Raw genomic sequence first — 8,730 nt, forward strand, 5'->3', positions numbered from 1 at the left:
TCACATTTTTTTGTTAATTTCACAAATTATATTAACTGATAAATGTTGTTTGGACTGCATCTATTTTAGAGACTTCTGAGAATATGTAAAATATCATTGATTATAAAAAAAGAAGTTAAGAAACTACGAATACATTCTACAACCACTGTAATTGTACTGTTATCTTAAGAAAAGTTTAAGAAGAAAAAAATGGAAGTGAAAGATTAAATAAAGAAAAATACATAACAAAAGTCACGTTGCGTAAAATAAATTGTCACAGCGAACGGAAACGTGGAAATTGAACGTGAATCTTTTACCACGAGAAATACATCCTGTATTCCACTGTACCAAGACTTCCTTAGCGTGTTCCTCTCCCTGTCAATTTGACGACGGAGAGTGCTTTCGAACAGAGCCAGATCCCAACTATCGGCGTACTCGACGATATGCTCCAGGTCGATAAGCCGGAAATTTCTGAAAGAAAGCCCGTCGATCGATCGAGATGAGACCATCGCGCTGCGAACGACCGATTTCGTACCGGAATTTGCAAAACCATTGTTCCAACGTCATCTTCATGCATGGGTTTATCAGGTGCAAATTGTTCCGCAAAGTTTCACGGTGCTCCCGGACCTGACCCGCTAAAGCAGGCAGCAGTTTAATTTCTTGCTCCTGGAGGAATTGAAAACGCTTGGGATAAAAATTCCGATACTGGCGCAAACCATACAAGAAACCACCAACGATCGATTTCATATTGAATGTACAGGGTGTTTCGTTTATTTTTATCGACAGGAACTACAAATCTATGAAATCGTTTGCTTCGAAGGTACAGATATTATAATTAACCACCATTTTTTACACAGTCATATTCGGATAGTCGTGTGTTGATCTTCAAATAACATCGAATATAAAAATATCCGTGATCGAAAAAGGGTACAAAGATAAACGAAACACTCGGTATTGGAAATTATTTTGTATTCGACCTCGACCGAACGCTCCTGCAAACGATCTTGCAACGCGAATTCCAATATTGCTTTTTTAATATTCTTCTTGAACGTGTCTTTGATCTCCATCAGCAAATCCTCCGTGCAGTAGTTGAATCGATCTCTTAAATTGTACGGGACTAAATTTAATATCTTCTGTACAACGTCGTCCTGAATCTGAACCGTGTGAAAAGTGTCGGCCCCATTGGTAATATAATTGTAATAACGATTCACGTCTTGGTCTTTGTTCAAATCTATATCTGCCTGTGACAACTCCGGTTTGATGACTAAACTGGCTAAAAATCTTTAAATAATGTCGTCGATCATTACCTTCTAGCAATTATACTTCAGTTACATTCTTATAACATCGAATTTAATTCAAACTTAAGCGAAACAAGGTAAAAAAAAAATGGCGCGATTTGCTAACCTGCGAAAGTATTCAGTTTTTAATCGTTTTCCAGTATATGTCTCCTCGTGTTTTCGTTGCTTTCGTTTCTCCTGCTTTTTTTTAGTCCTAGGACATTCCATTAATTCCGGTGGCAAGCTAAATAACGGTTCGATCTTCGTTTCTATCACTTTAGATATTTGTGGAACATCCTTGGCTCCCTCGTTTTGAAATTTCGAACGAGGGATGCCCTCGCATGACGTCACTTCCTCGCAGTCGCATTTCATGTTGAATCTACGTATCTTGACGAGATCTCGAAGAAGCTATCATACACTTGATAAAATAAGGTTTACGTGTCGCATAAATATACAGTTTAGGTATCAACAGGAAATTCAAAGGATCATGTATATCAAAAATCGTTTACAAGTCACGGTTTTTATGAAATACAATGTGCGAATATATGGTTGAAAAGTATCGGTGTTTCGACTACCTTGCGAATTTTTGTATCGTCACAGACGGCGCCACTTTCGGAGTTGGTCCATAGGTCTGGTTCACCAATTGTTACGAGTCTCCGTTTTTTGAACTCTGTACAAGGTGAGTGAAACACGCTAGATACCTTTTTTTACTGTACTGTAAGTATTGCCTAAAATATTGTTGTACAGTATATTTGAAAGACGATGTCTAAGGTATGTCATTTCTACGCGGTTACCACTATCGAGTCGCGAGTAGAATGACACTAGCAACTGCAATTGACTGTAGTTTCTAGGCAACGAAATTGATCAATTTCCATAAGATTCGTGGGATTTTTTAATGAAAAGATTCTTATAAAATAATGTCGTGCTAATCTAATTACGTCGAAATGCCATACGAGTCGAAATGATGTTTGGATATTTTGAGGTTAAGTCTCTTTAGTATTATAAAGCAACTCTTTCAAGTTGTTTTCACACAAAGTGACACAACCAGTGACATATTTCAGATGATTCCACGCCAGCTATTTCGTTCCCTACACGCAAATTACTTACTTTGTTATTCTTCAAAGAAGACGTTATTAGGCAAGTTGCGCAGGAAGACTGGATACACATTTGTAAACTGTAAAAAGGCATTGGAGCTGCATGACAACGATATAGAGAAAGTAAGGAACTCGTGAGCTTATAGTCTCTATAAAAGTATTATTAATGTTTATATATTTTAGGCAGAGCTATGGCTGAAAGAACAAGCTCAAGCCCAAGGTTGGACACAAGCAACAAAATTACAATCCAGGGTGACTACTCAGGGATTAATAGCGATGATCACAAATGAAAATCATGGAGCTCTTGTGGAAGTTAATTGTGAAACAGACTTTGTTGCTAGAAACAAAAAATTTCATGACCTAACAGAAACTGTAGTCTCCAGCGTGTTGAAGCATGGAATGACAATGGAATCGAAAGCACTGGTTGCTAAAAGCATGTTATATACGGAATTTTTAAATTCCTTGCCTGCAGGCGATGGTAAAACTTTAGCTGATCACTCTGCTTTAACTATTGGAAGTATCGGAGAAAACATTAATATAAAACGTGCTCTGTGTATGAGTGTGCAACCTGGTGTGCAATTGTATGGTTGTACCCACCCCAATCCTGTAAATCCAGTCCCATCATCTTTTGGGCGATACGGAGCATTGGTGGCTATAAGATCTAAAGTAAAAAATCCCATGGTAGGACTGCAACTATGTCAACATGTTATTGGTAAATTATATTCATTTATTCCACATATTACGATAGTTTTAAAAAAAAATGTTTAATAATGTGTATTTCAATATTAGGTATGAATCCAATCAAAATTGGTGATCCAAAAGTTGATGAACCTCATGATGATATCGAAGATGAACAGGTTATGCTGTATCAAGAATTTTTGCTCGATCATACTATATCTATACAACAACTATTAGAAACTGAACAAATTGAAATTGTCGATTTTGCGCGCTTTGAAATAGGTGAACCTATTGAAAGAGATGAAACATTGGATGCCATTGAAACTTGTGGTTAGGATAACTAATCATTTTCAATTTAGGATAATGTTGTATATACAATTTATTATGTATCACCTTTGTTCGTATTCTGAACAATTATTGTCACTTTAGCACGATAAAAGAATATATAATCATTTTATTTTGTTTACTACCTACTTTGCTGCAGGTCAAATACTGAGAATGCTGCCTTCGTTATTAGACGCGTTAAAGTATATTACAATCGAGAAATACTATGAAATACAGAATATCTTGTTGATTGATTTTACTTATTATCTAATACATTGTACATATATCGAAAAATAGAATCTATTTAAAGTAGCGCTATGAACAATAAATACAACAATCTAAACGTTAAAAAAAATTTACGCCCGAAATTTTTGTTGACATTCAGATTAATCTTTTTCTTCATTTTCATTATCTGTCGCGCACGCGTTACTCGAAGATTTACATTCGTTTTGTCTGCGCATCAGTCTAACAGATTTCCAAAGCCACATTCGCGAGTCTTTCTTCCAGTAACGAGCTATATCTTCGGACGGGTATCTAACGCCCTGAAATATTTAAATTTATTAGTGATTTTTTAAGTGATTTGAAATCACGCAAATCGTACTTGGAAATTCAAAATATCCGAATGTTGAAGAGCTTGTCGACAAGGTAAAATATCTCTAGCATCAAAATCATATAATTCTTGTTTGATATCATCAAGTGGTTCAGTCTGAGCGTCGCTCGTTCGTCGAAGCGGTATCGTCTCGTTTCTACATTCAATTTCCGCCTCCAGTTCCAAGCGTTCGAAGGCCGACGTAAAGCTTCTTGATTCTTTACAAATACCGAAGTTCGCCTGTTTTTTATATTTTTACTAAGAAGTTACAATTTATATGTTCTTGACATTAAAAAAATGTTTATTAGAAGATATTTTTAACCTGTACTCCTTGACAACAGACGTTACATCCAACCGCACCAGTTACACTTACATCGCTTTTGGTCTTCGTCAAGAGGTTTTTCTCGTCCCATGTAAAATTTTCCACTGTCATAAAAATAGATATAAATTGATATTAATGAAATGAAAGAGTATAAAATGCATGGGGAACAAACCACTTGAATGGTCGGACTCGTCATTTCTCCAGTCCATCGGCTTCCCTCTATGCCATATAAAAGTTACATAAAAAATTTCCCGTATCCGTCAGAGTTGATTGACAGATACTAATTTGTTCGACGTATACGAAGAAACAACATCCTATCATATCTTGGATTATAATCTACAATATGTTCACTAGAGGAATTCAACAGCTTATATTTAAGATAAAAAAAAATGCAAGGTATCTTAATTAATCATTTAATACATTATATACTCTAATAAACTTTAATTAAATAAAAAGAAATTCAAATTTCCCGCGTGAAATTAGTGTCGCCGTCTAGCGGTGAACAACTGAACTAACTTCGAAGTATGGTCAACGCCTCTATCGGGAAAACGCTCAAGTTTCTCCTCGAATAGTTTCCCTGGCAATGGTAGATGGAGCCATTTGTTTTTTTTAAATAAAAAATTAAGAATTCAAGGCTCAAAAATGATTCTCATTCATATTTTAATATTACAATAGTTGTTCACCTATTTGTTTTTGAATATATAAAAAAAAAAAACTTGAGAATACCTATATCGCCATCCAGCAGTGAACAAACCAAACTAATCGGCAACAAACTTGGGCATTCGAGGTATTTGTATTTTTTTTATATATATTTAAAAACTAATATGTGGACAATCATTGCAATATTAAAATATGAATGAGAATCATTTTTCAGCCATGTACTCTTAATTTTATAATTAAAAAAAACAAATGGCTCCGTCTACCGTTGACAGGGGAACTATTCGAGGACAAACTTGAGCGTCTTCCCGTTAGAGGGGCTGACCATACTCCGAAGTTAGTTCGGCCTGTTCACCGCTAGATGGCTATTGATTCGAGCGAAATTAGCGGGAACTCGCAAGAGAAATTGCGATAGTTTAAAAGTTTTATAAAAGGAGGCCAGTCGACTAATAAAAAAACATATAAATCCAAGAAATAATTGATCGTGTTCTTCTCGAGAGGCGTAAGCATACTAGTGTAACAATAAATCGATTATATTACATTAGAGTTAGTTAAGCATCTATGTACCTACATTTCTACCATTATCTCCGTAATAAATAAATAATCTAACGCGTAAAAAAAAAAAAAAAAGAAGCGTGACGAACACGTTCCCGAGTCGATGCTCCTAATCTTTCACGGTACGGTAGAAAGGCCGTAATCGCGATCATTAGATCGGCATCCGTTATTCGAACGAAGACAACCGACGGAGCCGGGAATAAAAAAGAGTAAAATTGAACAGCGAGCCTTCGTGACGCAGGATAACGTTAGAAAGGTGCAGAACAGGTGCGTTCGAGCGAGATGCTCTTGCAACCATGGAACCGATGCCCGCATGGCTCGACGTTTTATTCACCGGGTACCCGTCGGTCACGGGTGGCCGCACGGGGTTCCGGGGCCCACTTCCGGACGAGTCCCGCACCGGTACGGTTTCTTTTTAGTCAGGAACGCATGGTACCAGTTGTGTTCGCGTACAGTTAGACGGTGTTACTTCGTGGCAAACGCCTTCTCCTGCTCCTTCGCGCATATCGCCACGGAACCGTTCGTACTTTTCTTTTAAATGACTTAAAGCAACGAGGAACGATACAGACCATGGATTTCTCGAGACGGGTAAGTCAGCACAACGCGCGTGATGACTACGTGTAACCAGTGGATGATATACGGATAAAGAACCGAGGGAGGATGATGAATGTAACTCATAAAAGTGATTAAACGCTTTATTGTTATTTATCGGAATTTATTCCAAGAAAGGACATCTTTATCTGAGAGCTAAATCTCGTTCTGGATAGAGCTTTTAAAGAGCTTCGATGACACGATACCGTCCCGCTTTTGGGAATATCGTTTGGATTTCTTTTTTTATCAATTTTTGTGTGAAACTGATCGTTCCTGGTCGGTTTCGAGTGTTGAAGGGGTTTATGGTATGTTCTCTTTGAGATTTATGTAATGAGAATGACGATCGCGTAGGAGATGTCGAGCGTCGAGGGGTGTCAATCATTTTTATCGGTGACGATTCGTCTACTAACTTTTGCGGAAAGGAAAGAATGAAAAAGACAATGTAACCGTGGTCAATTTAGATCAGTGTCAAAATTTTATTTTCTGTGAGTCAACTTTCAGGTAAGGAGGAATGCAAAATAATAATATATCACGATTGAAAATAATGTCTGATTTATTTAACACATGTCACACATAACACAAAAAAAAGTATGAATTTATTCACGTTACACAAGTAAGCACATGCGTTGTTCATAATCAATGTACCATTCAAAAAAAAGAAATGTTTAAATGCTCATCCTATAGAATTTAAAGTTACATTAGCTTCTTGAGTTACATTAACGCCCGATTAATCGTAAACTAAGCTACCATATTTCACTAAACTACTATTCATGTTCAGCGATGTTAATGTTCAACGATTCCATATACATATACACGGATAAAAGTTTAATTTCCTAAATGGAGGATTAACAAGTTAATGTAATATCAATGTCTCGAGTAACGAACAGCATGAATTCTTGAAAGAATCCCCATTAAGATGTTTTACGTGGCGTGTGATTTATGCATGACGGTGCATCGTTCTATTTCAGACGAGTAGCCACGCGGATTCTTAAACGAACGATTTTCTAACAGATGGATAGGTCCTGCAGGCCTATTGTCTGACGTACTCGTTCCACGGACTTAGGCTCGCTGGATTTTCACTTTTGACAACACTCGATGGCGTCGGAGGGGCTTTAAGATCTTCTCTTAATAACAAAATCCGCCCGTCATCTTTCATTAATTGTAATTTGTATTTTATTAAATAATACTAACAGACTACGTATTCGATGCAAAATTCTACTTTTCCATGTAATTCGGCCAATATATTTATATTATTAGACATTAAATTTCGTATAAAATTAGGAGGTTTATTAAATTACAAAACAGGCCCTTTTTCGGAGATAAGTTTTCTTATCCTTTTGAACAGTAAATATATTAAGAGAAGCACTTGAGTGTCCCTTCTACGCGAAGCCTCGTGGTATATCCGCTCTTTTCCCACATATGAGTAGAACATACACCCTGTATATTCAAAGCCCTGCTTTCTACTGGCTTCTCGAGGTTGAAAAAATGTACAAGACTGACAGCGATTCGATCTCAGGCACAAGGTGTTCTACCTTCTTACAAATTGCACGACAGTCTTTCGATCGATTCCTACCTTCATTTTTACTCATACTCACAATTGAAATTCGTATAATACTCGAGAATCATACCTTTATACGCATAGTTACTATATTTATTAAGCTTTGTATTTTCACAATTACCGTATTAAAGAGACGTACTAACCCTTTGCACTCGTGAGGTGACTCTCAGTCACCATTAGGTTTCACGCAGCAAAATCTACAATACCTAGCATTTCTTTAGGTTTAATTTCTGTGAAGCTCGAAGTGTTAATAAAATGATTGCCGGCGATGTAAAGGTGACCTTATTCTCAAATCTAGATAGCTCAGAATTCATAGCAATAGAATGCTAAGAAGCATCTCGAGTTGCTGGTAGATACCAGAAAAAAAGGCCTCGAGTGCAAAGGGCTAAATCTAGCATCGATAAATAAAAATTTCGCTCGTCTCTCAATAATATCCTAACTCGCAATAATATTCTGCGGCTCCGGCACTTAAAGATAGCAAGTCGCTGCACACCGAGTGCCCCATATTGTATTCCAAGGGAAGAAACGTTTCGTTTCCACCTCTTTGCAAAACTCTCGGCGCGAGATCGTCCGATGCAAGTGGGCGTGCAGCAAGTGCAGTCACCGCTTCCTGCCGCAAATGATCGACGGGAACGACGCTTGAACGGCACGTGTGTGGCTGTATAAGCTCGCATGTGTCCGAGCACCGGGGCGTGGGCATGAATGAACAACCCATGCGAGATGCATAAGACAATAGCGAAATTCGCGAGTACGTGTGCGCGTGCGATCGCTGCACTTTGCATCTCGCATACATGCAACGCGGTGCACGTTCACGGTGTAACGGTGCACCGCCGCGAGCAAGAGGTAATACGTGCACCGCGTTACGTCACCGGTGCTGAAATGGTTTATCGTGTCTTAACATGAGATTGGACAACCCAGTCGACATCTGGGAAAGCGTGAAGCAATTAGGGAATCGTTCGCCGTGTGGAAACTACGGATCGGACACGCGAGGAAACGGGCAGCGTTCAGGAACGAATTCAAATTATTCGCGAGTAATGCTGAAGCAACGGTTTCGTGGGCTAATTTAAATTTAACGACAGACTCGCGTGGTAATTGGAAGGCTTTGT

General features: G+C 37.9%; 2 protein-coding genes across 3 annotated transcripts; one reads left to right on the forward strand and one right to left on the reverse strand.

Annotated features, from left to right (window-relative positions):
- The first annotated feature begins 1,837 nt into the window (after positions 1-1,837).
- On the forward strand, positions 1,838-3,501 carry LOC128887393 (elongation factor Ts, mitochondrial). Of its 2 annotated transcripts, none has more exons than XM_054143240.1 (4): positions 1,838-1,935; positions 2,318-2,473; positions 2,534-3,062; positions 3,140-3,501. In XM_054143240.1, the coding sequence occupies exons 2-4, from the start codon at positions 2,318-2,320 to the stop codon at positions 3,361-3,363; spliced, it is 909 nt and encodes a 302-aa protein (XP_053999215.1). In that variant the 5' UTR covers positions 1,838-1,935; the 3' UTR covers positions 3,364-3,501. The 2 variants fall into 2 exon arrangements, with proteins under 2 accessions (XP_053999215.1, XP_053999214.1); XM_054143239.1 differs by lacking the exon at positions 1,838-1,935 and adding an exon at positions 1,975-2,238.
- Positions 3,502-3,649: 148 nt separating this feature from the next.
- LOC128887401 (uncharacterized) lies at positions 3,650-4,573 on the reverse strand. Its single transcript, XM_054143255.1, has 4 exons — positions 4,436-4,573; positions 4,264-4,367; positions 3,954-4,181; positions 3,650-3,894 (listed from the first exon to the last, which is right to left on the reverse strand). The coding sequence occupies exons 1-4, from the start codon at positions 4,470-4,472 to the stop codon at positions 3,739-3,741; spliced, it is 525 nt and encodes a 174-aa protein (XP_053999230.1). The 5' UTR covers positions 4,473-4,573; the 3' UTR covers positions 3,650-3,738.
- Positions 4,574-8,730: the final 4,157 nt, after the last annotated feature.

The sequence above is a fragment of the Hylaeus anthracinus genome, unplaced genomic scaffold (assembly GCF_026225885.1).
Source record: "Hylaeus anthracinus isolate JK02 unplaced genomic scaffold, UHH_iyHylAnth1.0_haploid 11985, whole genome shotgun sequence".
NCBI classification, from domain to species: Eukaryota; Metazoa; Arthropoda; class Insecta; order Hymenoptera; family Colletidae; genus Hylaeus; species Hylaeus anthracinus.

What these genes read in the sequence shown, in the direction of transcription:
- LOC128887393 (XM_054143239.1), top strand. Translation starts at nt 2,218, where the DNA reads ATGATGTTTGGATATTTTGAG. An exon ending in TGATGTTTGGATATTTTGAG is followed by an intron (nt 2,239 to 2,317) that starts GTTAAGTCTCTT and finishes GACATATTTCAG; the next exon opens with ATGATTCCACGCCAGCTATT. An exon ending in ACTATGTCAACATGTTATTG is followed by an intron (nt 3,063 to 3,139) that starts GTAAATTATATT and finishes TTTCAATATTAG; the next exon opens with GTATGAATCCAATCAAAATT.
- LOC128887401 (XM_054143255.1), bottom strand. Translation starts at nt 4,472, where the DNA reads ATGGACTGGAGAAATGACGAGTCCGACCATTCAAGTG. An exon ending in TCTGTTGTCAAGGAGTACAG is followed by an intron (nt 4,182 to 4,263) that starts GTTAAAAATATC and finishes TATAAAAAACAG; the next exon opens with GCGAACTTCGGTATTTGTAA. An exon ending in CGGATATTTTGAATTTCCAA is followed by an intron (nt 3,895 to 3,953) that starts GTACGATTTGCG and finishes TAAATATTTCAG; the next exon opens with GGCGTTAGATACCCGTCCGA.